The 12,742-nt window shown below is 47.3% G+C and overlaps 1 protein-coding gene across 1 annotated transcript in view; it reads left to right on the top strand.

The window, feature by feature from the left end:
- LOC144781710 (cytochrome P450 2F3-like) overlaps positions 1-12,742 on the top strand; it is a 741,839-nt gene that overhangs the window by 383,367 nt on the left and 345,730 nt on the right. The window contains exon 4 of the mRNA XM_078660685.1: positions 3,812-3,961. Within this exon, the coding sequence (XP_078516811.1) occupies positions 3,812-3,961 (150 nt within the window). The remainder of the gene's footprint in view (positions 1-3,811; positions 3,962-12,742) is intronic.

Below are 12,742 nucleotides of genomic sequence, written 5' to 3'. Positions count from 1 at the left end.
GATTGTGCAATTAATTCACTCAGGGGTGTAACAAACGCCCCCGCAGCCCCCGCGGTGTGGGGGGGCCCCACTCTCTTCAGTAAGTGAAGGGGGCCTCAGCTGTGAGAGAGGCCTGCTAAAGCAAGCCTCTCGCCCTCTAAAGCAGGTGCAGGCTGTCTGCAGCCTGCTCTGTACCCCTTGCCCCCTCCCTCTGACTGAAGACAAACAAAGTATCAACATACATTGTTTCTCTTCAGTCAGAGCGCACAAGGGCAAGAAAGAGGATTGGGCGGGGGCCTTCGAGAGAAGAAGGGAGCACAAAGCACTGCTCAGGACCCTGTCAAGGGTGGGAGTGGGGGCCCCCAGAGAGAGCATTCTCCAGGGCAAAGCTCACATGAGAAGGGATGAGGCAGCAAAATGGTGCCCTTAGGTAAGCACTCTTGTTAGAACACACCATGTGGGCGTCCGCAGGGGGGGTAAGAGGGGGCTGAGAAGGGTGCAAGGCAGAGGGGAGAAGGGTGCAAGGTAGAGGGGAGAAGGGTGCAATGTAGAGAGGAGAAGGGTGCAAGGCAGAGAGGAGAAGGGTGCAAGGTAGAGAGGAGATGGGTGCAAGGCAGAGAGGAAAAGGGTGCAAGAGAGGAGAAGGGTGCAAGGAAAAGGGGAGAAGGGTGCAAAGCAGAGGGGAGTAGGGTGCAAGGCAGAGAGGAGAAGGGTACAATGCAGAGAGAAGAAGGGTGCAAGGCAGAGGGGTAAAGGGTGAAAGGCAGTGAGGAGAAGGGTGCAAGGCAGAGGGGTGAAGGGTGAAAGGCAGAGAGGAGAGGGGTGCATGGTAGAGAAGGGTGCAAGGGGGAGGGGAGAAGGGTGCAAGGGGGAGGGGAGAAGGGTACAAGGCAGAGAGGAGAAGGGCGCAAGGCAGAGAGGAGAAGGGCACAAGGCAGAGAGGAGCTGGGTGCAAGGTAGAGAGGAGAAGGGTGCAAGGCGGAGGGGAGAAGGGTGCAAGGCGGATGGGAGAAGGGTGCAAGGCAGAAAGGAGAAGGCCGCAAGGCAGAGAGGAGAAGGGTGCAAGGCAGAGAGGAGAAGGGTGCAAGGCAGAGAGAAGGGCGCAAGGTAGAGAGGAGAAAGGTGCAAGGCAGAGCGGAGAAGGGTGCAAGGAGGAGGGGAGAAGGGTGCAAGGCAGAGAGGAGAAGGGTGCAAGGCAGAGAGGAGATGGGTGCAAGGCGGAGAGGAGATGGGTGCAAGGCAGAGGGCGAGAAGGGTGCAAGGCAGAGAGGAGAAGGGTGCAAGGTAGAGAGGAGAAGGGCGCAAGGTAGAGAGGAGAAGGGTGCAAGGCAGAAGGGTGAAGGGTGCAAGGCAGAGGGTGAGAAAGGTGCAAGGCAGAGAGGAAAAGGGTGCAAGGCAGAGAGGAGAAGGGTGCAAGGTAGAGAGGAAATGGGTGCAAGGCAGAGGGGAGATGGGTGCAAGGCAGAGAGGAGATGGGTACAAGGCAGAGAGGAGATGGGTGCAAGGCAGAGAGGAGATGGGTGCAAGGCAGAGAGGAGATGGGTGCAAGGCAGAGGGGAGAAGGGTGCAAGGCAGAGAGGAGATGGGTGCAAGGCAGAGGGGAGAAGGGTGCAAGGCAGAGGAGAGAATGGTGCAAGGCAGAGGGGAGAATGGTGCAAGGTAGAAAAGGGTGCAAGGCAGAGGGGAAGAAGGGTGCAAGGGAGAGGGGAGAAGGGCGCAAGGAGGAGGGCGAGAAGGGTGCAAGGCAGAGGGGAGAAGGGTGCAAAGGGGATGGTGATGAAGTTAAAAATGTGCCCCCCCCCAGAAACATTTCTACGGATGCCCATAGGAAACACACACTACTATGTGAGAGAGAGTGGGAGAGAGTGGAGAGAGAGTGGAGAGAGAGAGAGAGTGGAGAGAGAGAGAGAGTGGAGAGAGAGAGTGGAGAGAGAGAGTGGAGAGAGAGAGAGTGGAGAGAGAGAGAGTGGAGAGAGAGTGGAGAGAGACAGTGAGCGAGAGTAGAGAGAGAGGGTGGAGAGAGAGTGGAGAGAGAGACAGTGGAGAGAGAGACAGTGGAGAGAGAGTGGAGGGAGACATTGTAGAGAGAGTGGAGGGAGAGAGAGAGTGGAGAGAGAGAGTAGGGAGAGTGGAGAGAGAGACAGTGGATAGAGAGTGGAGAGAGAGTAGAGAGAGAGTGAGGGAGAGAGTGAAGAGAGAGAAGGGAGAGAAATAGGAGAGAGAGAGACAGTGGAGAGAGAGACAGTGGAGAGAGAGGCAGTGGAGAGAGACAGTGGAGAGAGATAGTGGAGAGAGACAGTGAGAGAGAGTAGAGAGAGAGGGTGGAGAGAGAGAGTGGAGAGAGAGAAACAGTGGAGAGAGAGACCGTGGAGAGAGAGTGGAGAAAGAGAGAGTGAGAGAGTGGAGAGAGAGTAGAGAGAGAAATAGGAGAGAGAGACAGTGGAGAGAGAGACAGTGGAGAGAGAGTGGAGAGAGAGACAGTGGAGATAGAGTGGACAGAGTTGATAGAGAGAATAGAGAGAGAGAGACTGACTGACTCAGAGACTGAATACTAACTGACCGAGAGACTGACTGGCTGAGAAACTGACTGAGAGAGACTGACTGAGATATAGAGACTGACTGACTGACAGACTGACAGAAAGAGAGATATAGACAGACTGACAGAGAGAGAGAGACCGACTGACTGACAGACTGACAGAGAGAGACTGACAGACTGACTGACTGAGAGAGACTGACTGACTGAGAGAGACTGAATTACAGAGAGAGAGAGACTGACTGTCTGAGAGAGAGAGACTGACTCACTGAGAGAGAGAGAGAGAGAGAGAGAGAGACTGTGATGGAATTGGGGTCACAGTGTGTATGAAGCTATGCAATGCCTCTTAAGATTGCTATTATCTACTAATAAAAATGTATTATCCAAATTTGCTCTTTGTAGTTACATCTACTTTTGAAATACTGCATTGAAGCATTGTCTAATGTTTTAAAATGGAAACGAGAAGGAGCAGTGGATGCCCTTTTGTCAAAACTGAACGATAAGTGGGCCCGATGTTGTATATCATGACAAGAGTCTGCATCAGGAAACCCACCTAAAATTGGGCAAACTTCCCCGGCCTACTGATGGCAGGCACCCTGTAATGAATGGACCACCACCTATGATAGCCTGCTGGCAGACTAAGCCCAACCTTTAACTCCACCATCGGGTGTTACTTATAACGATTGGATTGGTGACAGTGGTGTAACAATCGCCCGCATCCCCTGCAGTATGGCGGGTCGCTGGCCTGAGACCTCTAGACTGGCACGGAGGATAGGAGAGGGGCCCCCTCCATGTAGTTTGCAGGGGGGCCCCCTCAAGTTTCGTTACGCTACTGAATTCACTGATGTGCAATACCCCTAGCAGTGTCTAGTTTGTGAACATTAATGTTTTCTGAGGAGTCCATCTCCAGCTCTGCTTAATACTATGGTAGACGAATAGCATATTTGCACTGTCTTGAATCCACCTTCTCTTTTTTCGTGCTCTTTATCTTACTGTTGTGAGTTCTTTTTCCCCCAGGCATTTCCATTTGTCACTGTTTTTCTATATTTCTTTGTGCCTTTCATTCTCCTTTTTTGCTTTATTTTATGTAGCACTGAGCCAAAGGTCTGATGGTGAAAAATGTATTCTGGTCCCAAGCAGTGAGTGGCTTTTCCACACACGTGCAACCATTACACGAATTATGCACGAATTATACTCTGAACCCTAATGCATCTTTGTTATCAATAACCCCAACTAAGACAATTGTGGCACCATTGCATGTACGTATTTAATAGGTCTCTCTCTCTCTTTATTTTTTAGGAATTACCTTCAGCAATGGGGAAAAATGGAAGCAGCTCCGCCGATTCGCAGTGTCTGCTTTGGGACAGTTAGGAATGGGGAAGAGAAGCATTGAGGAGAGGATCCAGGAGGAAGTCCACTTCTTAATGACATTCTTCCGAGAAACAAAAGGTTGGTTGCTAACCTGACTGGCCCAAAATATAGTCAACCCTTACAGGAAACTACAGGAATGGCATTAGTAGTCAACAATATTCTTCCTTTTTTTCTTAAGCAAATTAATAATATGACAGTAGGAACCTTAGTAAAATGTGGCTTGATGCTGTTAGACCATTGTAGGGGGACCACATTGCTAACATGCATGCGCGATCCCCGATCCACATGCCTGCATTTTCAGGAGGTAATAGCCTAAGTGTGGCAACTTTGCAGTGCTTCAGAACTTCCTTTTCTCTCGATTAAAGTTACAGAGTATTAATGATGGCCTTCTGGGCCATTAACAGGTTTTTGTTACATATAGTTTATATCTACACCAGGTAATGGTTCTTTATGCTTAGGCTTAAACCAGGATATGACTTGCAGGTTTGGGGTAATCCATCAGCTTTACATTTCAATTGATTTCCTGTAAGTTGACTCTACATTCATTAATGTCCTCTTCCTGGCTTCTTCTCTTCAAACAGGAGATTGATTGGTCTGAGCGCCGTGGTCTGTCTCTCAACCAGGGAATGGGAGCTGGGCATGTTCTCCACCCAGGCTGCATGAGAGCATGCACAGTGCACATGAATGTTTGGCCGATCTGAGAGGGCCGGCAAAACATTCATGCACACTTACATAGTGCCCACCAATCCTCCCTCTGCCCCCCAAGACGCTGCAGCAGGAACAAATAAAATGATAATAAAGTTGTTATTATAATTTTATTTTTCCTTTTTTTTTACTGCAAAAAGCAGTGGGGGGGATGCTCCTCCGCCTTAGCGGAGGAGCTGCCCCTGGTTATAAAAGCCTACTTGATTTATTGATTTGAGTTGATTTTTAATTTTTAAAGCGCAATGTATGCCTGGAGGCATCTTTGCACTGCTTGTGAAAGAGAGAAGATCAGAAAAAGAAACTAGAGCGGGAGTGTAAAAAGCCAAGTTTTGAGAAGCTTTGTAAAAGCCAGGAAGTTGGTAGAGTTCCTCAGAGAGATTGACATTTGATTCCAAAGGCGAGATGTGGTAATAGAAAAACTTTTCCCTCCCCAGGAGACCTTACGAATGCGAGCACCTAACAGAGTTGTAGAATTCTTTGACAGCAGAGTCCTGTTAGGGGTATACCATGAGAGTTTTTTCCTAAGACGTTTGGGGCCATGGGAATGCACCGCTTTGTAAGATATACACAAAGCTTTGAAACCTACTCTTTTTTTTACAGGCAACCAATAAAGCTCATCTCTGGCTTTGGTCACTGACTTCGATTTTTTTAATTTTCGGCAAAACCCTGACAGCAGAGTTTTGTATCCTCTGGAGCCTGCTTAGAATACACTGCTGCGCACCGACCAGTTGTGCATTGCAATAGTCCAATTTCGATTTTTTGTAACTACAAAGGTAGGAAGGAGATGATTCTTTGCCAAATCTTTAGTGTATAAAAACAGGAGGAGATGAGATGGTTGGTGTGGTCCCTAAAAGGCAGCATAGTATCAAATATTGTTCCAAGATTCTTGGATTAAGACACTGGGCTGGGGATTGGACTCAGATCGTCTGGCCACCAGGCTTGATTCCAGAGAGAAATATCCCTCCCAAAAAGAACAACTTCTGTCTTTGCTGCATTTAGTTTCAGGTAATGGTTTCCCATCCATTGCACAAGGGCACTCATGCATTTATTGAAACGCAGAGCCACTTCATCAATATTGTTGGTTATGGGGACAATAATTTTGGGTATCATCCGCATATGAGATTGTAAGAAAACCAAAAGATGTTATCAGTCCCATGAGAGGGGCCACATAAATATTGAATAAGGTGGGGCTTACCGAAGAGCTCTGCAGGACTCCACATGGCAAGGAAAAGGATTCTGACCTGAAATCCCCTGTGCTGACAATCTGTTCTCTTCCATCCAGGAAGGAACAGAGCAGTTTGAAAGCTGTATCATTGACACCTATGTCAAGGAGCAGCTGCTTCAGAATTGTTCTTACTGTGTCAAAAGCCGTCGAAAGATCCAAAATGACCACTGCAGCTCTATCTCCACGGTCCAAAATTGCTCTAACCTCTTCCACCACTATAACTAGGGCTGTCTCCGTAGAGTGGGCTTTCCTGAACCGAAATTGTGGTTCGTCCAAGATGTCATGTTGTTCCTGATACTGTGTGAGACACAAATTAAGATGGCTTTCAAGTACTTTTGCTAGAAACCGCAATCTCTATATGGGGTGATAGTTTTGTTGTTCAGCTGGGTCTAGGGATTGTTTCTTAAGGAGCAGCAAAATGGTAGCATGTTTCCACTCTGTGGAAAAAATTCCAGTTTTAAGATGTTGTTGAACATTAAGGAGAGTGGATGTGTAATCCAATCAGCTATTTTGTGCAACAACTTAGGGGTCAAGGATCCGAAGAAGCACCGGATTTAGTTTGTTTAAGGAGCACTATCATTTGGTCTAAGGGAATGGCAGGGAAGTTATCAAGAGACTGACGACCTACAAAAGGTTGGGTAGTAGCTTGTGGTTGATAGTTCAAACCATTTTTAAGTATGAGATCCTTGTAAACCACCTCAACTTTGTTTTTTAAATAACCTTGCTAGATTGTCGCAAAATAACTGTGCGGGGGTCTGAGTAGGCGGAACAGGCAGGGCTGATAAATTAGACACTGTCTTGATCAGCTCAAGTGGCGAATTTGCCACAGATCTAATTTTTTTAGTGAAGAAGCTTACTTTCTCTGCTACAACCAGGTTCTTATATTCCTGGAGCTGTTTATTATATCCCAGTTTTTCCCCCGGAACATAGTTAATTCTCCATTTCCTTTCCTTTTGATGACACATTTTCTTTTTTTGTCTTAGTTGCTCGGAAAATCAAGGGGCTGACAGATTCTTTCTGTGACAGATGATTTTCTTCAAAGGGGCTAATATATGTACTGCCTCATGAATCCAATTGAAGTATAGCAAAGCTGCCATATCAGGGTTAACCATTAACACCGGTTGAGCTGATTCAAGAGTTCTAATTAGATCTTGTTCATTTACTTTGTTCCAAGGCCTGATCATTTTAATCTGGTGTTCTAAGCCAAGGCCTGTCTTTGTTGGCTTGAAGCAAAAGTCAAACTGGACAGCCATATGATCAGACCAGGAAATCTGAATAATATCAACTAAATGCAATTCCCAAAAATCTTTGAAAATACCATTTAGCCTGTGGCCTGCTTGATGGGTGGGAGCAGTAACCAGTAGTTGTAAGTCAAAACATAACAGGTTATCAATAAAAGAAATATTATCTTTATTATTAAACTCATTAAGATGAAAGTTAAAATCACCAAGTATGGTCAAATTATCTGGAAACACACTACTTTCCTGGTACTCATTAAGGGTTTCTAAAAATGCAGTCTTAGGACCAGGGGCTCTGTAGACTAAAAAAACAAAACATGTACAAGTAAAAGAGAGGGGCTCACAATCCATAATAAGAGAAGAATGACAGGATATCTCTAGGCAATTTTTATATAGGAGCACAATCCCGCCACCTTTTTTTAGGTTCCTATGGAGACGGGCAATCTGTTACCCTAAAGGAAGGGCCACTATGCTATCTGGGGCGGAGGTTGCATCAGCCCAAGTTTCCGTAAGAAACATAATATCCGGGTTGTGGGCTTATGAGAACTCATAGATCTCGTTGTGATGTTTAATCATCGACTGAGCGTTGAGTAAGGTGCATGAAATGGAGGGAGAGCAGGTGGAGGGGCATACGCTTGGAGCTCTTTCCAACTTGACTGTGACTGTATACTGACATTTAGGACAGGTATAGGAAATTTGTAAGATATCAGAAAAATCACTATTAAACTTACAATTAGAGTATTCATCTGTTTCTTTACATTGTTTTAAGAAATCACTTGAGTACTTACGAAAGCCACCGAAAACCGCCTTACTTCTTTGAGCCCATCTTCTTCAGATGTTAGCAGCACTCAGTTGCACAAGTTGCAGAGAGGTCTGGTCAGGTCACACCACGCGTCACTTACAACAGAAGGACGTCTGTCTTGCAGTACAACAGGTGATGAATGATGACAGACACCTCCTCCTCAGTCTTTTGTGCACCTACAAGGAAAGAAGGCAGAAGAACATCAGTCAAACGTGGAATTTGTTGTGCTTTAATTTTAATTACTAGTAGTGTTAGTACACTCAGTAAGAGTAAGAATAGCAAAGAACTAAAATACAATTGTAGTGGAAGTGGAACTTGTTTGTCCTTAATTTGTGCATCATGTTGGATGGATGCAGCATCAGTGACCTGCAGCAGATAGCAATGGGACTGGAAACAGGAAGCCAACAAGAACAATGGAAAGACACACGGGCCTATGTGGCAAAAACAAAACAGCACACTACTACTACCACCACCACGGCCCCGAGCCACATGGTCACTCATCACAGGCACAAGGCTAAAGCCCAGAAAACAATGAACTCAAGCAGACCTATATCCTTATATGGCCAGACAAAGGAGGATGCCTGTTACACATCACAGCTTTAATGCGAAAAAGAAAATCCACATGGCTAAAAAGGTTGGAAAGTTACACAACAACAACACATACAACAAAGGCATTTATTAACACGCATCCAAAAAGTTAACTACACCCCAAAAAACACATTTGGGAATTCAATCTAATGCCATCCATGCCCTAAATTATGTTTAAATTCAACAGACAACATAAAAACAGCTACATCAAGCACCCCCGATGACTACTTCTGGGACTCTAGGCCTACTGGCAGAATAGGCCACAAGTTTGGAGGCCTATGGCAAAAGCACAGTGGAAGGTCACACAAAGTGGCCGCCTCCATGGGGGCGTGGCTTCGGCGCGTAGCGGAATGGCTGCCTGCTAAGGGAGCTCTGCGCGCCGGAACCTACACTGGGCTAATACCATCCTTTCGGAACCCGCTGCATACTTGAGGGCCCCCTAGGGACGTATATCAGGGGCTGTGGACCATATTGGCGGGGTGGTGAGCCTCTGCCCCGAGCGCTACGGATCGGGCGGAAAATGGCGCCGATCTAGAGGGCGGGTTGAGAAGCCTATGAGCAGCGGTGACGTAGACGCTCCTGCTGCACGACATCGCATTGCTAATGGTGGTAGCTGCTGTGCACCTTTGGTGAGGACTGAAGAACGCTGGTGGCCCTTGCTTGACAGACGGCCTTCGGTGGGATTGAGCGGCGATCTCCCCCTGCGGAAACAAGTCGGCTGGGACTAACAGCGCTGGACTGGCAGGGGAGCGGTCCTTCTTGAAGTCCTAAGTGGAGCTGCCCTGTGAGAAGAACGGGTGCTCGGGGACCGGCGGCAGTGAGGCGGAGATGAGCCGAGGCGACCTGGTGAGGTGAGTGGAGCGCTGCAGCTAACTGGGCCTGGTTGACTGGGTGGCGCGGCTCTCACAGGGGGTAGGGACCCAGTGTGTGGTGGTGCCCTGTGGGGGCTGTGCTGCGGGGTCGCAAGAGGTTGCAGCTTGTGCAGTGCTCCTTGAAAGTTTAGCCGGATACTGGGCTGTCCCTTGGCACCTGGGGGGGGACGATTTCACAGTCCATTGCTTGTCCAGATAATGGGCAGGAGGGATTGGGAGATCGCGGGGGGCTCTCGGCTGCGGGGGATAGTGAGAGTGCTGACTCTGTTGTGAGGTGGCTGACACGGGTTGCTCTACCGCTAGGCTGTGACAAGCCGGTCCTGTGTGCCAACAATTGGAATATTCAACGAAATAGCTTGCGGAAGAAGCCCTGCTGGATGGAGGAGTGCCGCGGCAAACTAGAAACTGTGGCCTGTGCCCTGAAGGGGGTCTGTTATCCAGATCAACTGAGGGGAGGAGGCATTTAAGAGCTGGGAGCATAGGTGGTGCACAGGCGCTGAAGACTGTCGCAGCAGAGGAGCTCTCTCTGTGGGCAGGACAAGGCTGATTTACATAATATTTTGTCGGTGACTGGATGAATATCCTGGCCCACCTAGGAACGGGATATTTAAATATGGGCAAAACTTCAATTTGAAAATAAAAGGTTGACTCATGCCACTGACGGTATGGGGGAACAGAGTGATTTGCGCAGTGCTTCAGGACTTGCAGAGGGAGAGGAAGATGACACCAGGTCCATATTGCTAGAACTACGTGCAGAGATGAAGACAATAGATGGCAAGATAGATGCCTTGACCACCGGACTTGATATGGTTGAGAATCAAAGTAGACACGCAAGAGCGCAGATTAGATGTTCTGGAAAATCGTGTATCTGACGAACCTGACGCACAAGCTGAAGCGCGCACGCAGCTCCTTCAGATGGAAAAGGTACTGGAGGTAATAAGTGCAAAGAAGGAAGATTTAGAAGCGCGCTCGAGGCGTAATAATGTTCGCATTATTGGTCTATCGGAAACTAAGCCCATATCCAAGATGGAGACTTTTATAGATGGAATGCTGCGCAAACTTTTTGGACCCGCCCTATCTACTGTGATAATAGTGGAACGGACACACCGTTCACTGGGACCAAGGCCTAGACCGGGTGCACCGCCTTGTCTGATCATTGTAATACTCCTCAACTATGATGACAGGGACGCCATCTTGAGAGAGAGCTAGAGCTAAAGATCTGGTGGTTTATAAAGGGGATAAACTCTCATTTTTCCCGGATTACACACCTGCAGTACAATCGGCGAGGAGAGAATTTGTGCCAGTGAAGAAGATGTTGAGAGAAGCGTTGGTGCCGTATGCCATGCTGTACCCGGCAAAGTTGAAAATTACCCACGAGGAACAATCGCACTTTTTTACTAGCGCAAAATCGGCGCTGAAGTTCACCAAACATATTTGCAAGACGAAATCTCGACAGAAGCTGGTGGAAGATCCGACAATGGAATCGGGACTAGAAGATGCAGATTAATGATAGGAATGCTGATGCATGATTACATTACAATGGAAATCTGCTCTGGTTCTGGATCTAGAATATTGCGAGGCATAGTAGGCTCAATGCTCGGGGGGATGTGGGGTGGAGGACGAACTTATTCGAAATTGTGCACTGATGGTCCTGAGTGGAGCTGATGATTAATACTATGTTATACGAATTGCAGGGAACATGCAGGTAGGGGGCGGAAAACAAAAGGGAACAAATTCTGGCAACCGCACCGTGGTGCGAGTACACGTTGCTGAGCCTCATCCCCAAGAGGGTGTTCCCCACATGGTACAATGGACAGTTGGGAGTGTTGTATTAAGGGAGGGTGAGGAGGACTGGCCTCGACCTGATTGGGAGGTTGGAGTGGGAGGTGGGAGGAGGGAAGGGATTGGGAAAGGGAGGTTTTCATTTGCTTTGTTTTGTATTATGTTTATTAAACTGTGCACATCAATATGTTACGTATTTGATAGGGTTGAACTGTACTATAGTGACATAATTAATGCCCCTCTGAGGCTAGATAGAGAACTAATGACCATAAGACTTGTAGTAATTGATGGTAGATAAATGCAAGATGTTAACCTGGAATGTTCGCGGCCTAAATTCTCCTAAAAAAGTAAGGCAGGTGTTGGCATATTTAAATCGACACATGAATTGCTCTGATACAGGAAACACATTTGACTAAAAATACCGAGCGGAGTGTAGCGTGTAGATGGGCAGGTTTTCAACTAGCCGCTTCATATTCTTCCTATGCAAGAGGGGTGCTAATACTAGTTAAGAAAGGGGTGGAGTTCCAATCATTGCACACATACATGGAAGAGGATGGGAGATATGCGATGGTGTGTGGGAAACTACACGGCACTCTAATCACCGTTGTTAATATGTATGGGTCAATTATGGATGACCCAGACTGTGTAGACCGCATATGTGGAAAATTGAGGGAATGGCCTGATGCTCCTGTAATTTGGGAAGGAGACCTTAATACATATTTGAATGTGATACTGGATAAATCTAACCCCATTTCTCACCGTACCCATAAGGTTGCTAAAAGTGTTTTGAGGGACATGGAGGAGTTTGGTTTGTATGATGTTTGAAGAGTGCGACACCCACAGGTGAGAGAGGGTACGCATGCAACACCAATACACGGAAGTTGGTCACGTCTGGATTATTGGCTGATTGGAGGTGAGATGAAGAAATGGGAGGAAGATGTGACACCTCTTGCTAGAACATTATCGGGTCATAACCCGGTGAGATTGGATATTGTGTTCCCGAAGGCTGTGAGACGTCCCTTTACGTGGAGATTGCGCTCTAAGGCGCTGCTTGACCCCATATATGAGACGACGGTGCCTGAGGCCATAGTACAATACCTCACATTAAACAAGGGCACTGTAGATGAAGCTTCAACACTGTGGGAGGCTTTTAAGGTTACTATTAGAGGGGTATGTATTGGAATGGCAGAGGGTATATTAAAAGACATAAGAACTCAACTTCAAAACATAGAAAACACACTTCGCGACTTGGAAAGAAAATATGCGGCTAAGCCGGAGGTGGGAATGCTAGCTCGTATACAAGAACTGATTAAGGAGTATGATGAACATGCTGTTACGGAGGTAAAATATTTGTCCCGTTGACATACAGCGAGAAGATATGGGGAGGCAGGCAGACCGGGCGCACGTTGGCGTTCAAAATTAATTAGCGGCTTGAACAACCGCGTGTGGATAGAATAGTTGATGAACAAGGAGGTGAACACCATGCTCCCGAGGATATCGCGGAACAATTCTGCGTTTTTTACAAGGATTTATATAAAACACGCGGTACGGCACCGGAACTAGAATTTGAGGCGTACCTAGAGAATATAGCTTGTGCTTGGCTCTCCGATGCGCAGAGACAGTACCTCTGTTTACCTATAGATGAGC

Source organism: Lissotriton helveticus, chromosome 9 (genome assembly GCF_964261635.1).
Source record: "Lissotriton helveticus chromosome 9, aLisHel1.1, whole genome shotgun sequence".
Taxonomy (NCBI): Eukaryota; Metazoa; Chordata; class Amphibia; order Caudata; family Salamandridae; genus Lissotriton; species Lissotriton helveticus.
This window is presented reverse-complemented; position numbering and strand designations above follow the sequence as displayed.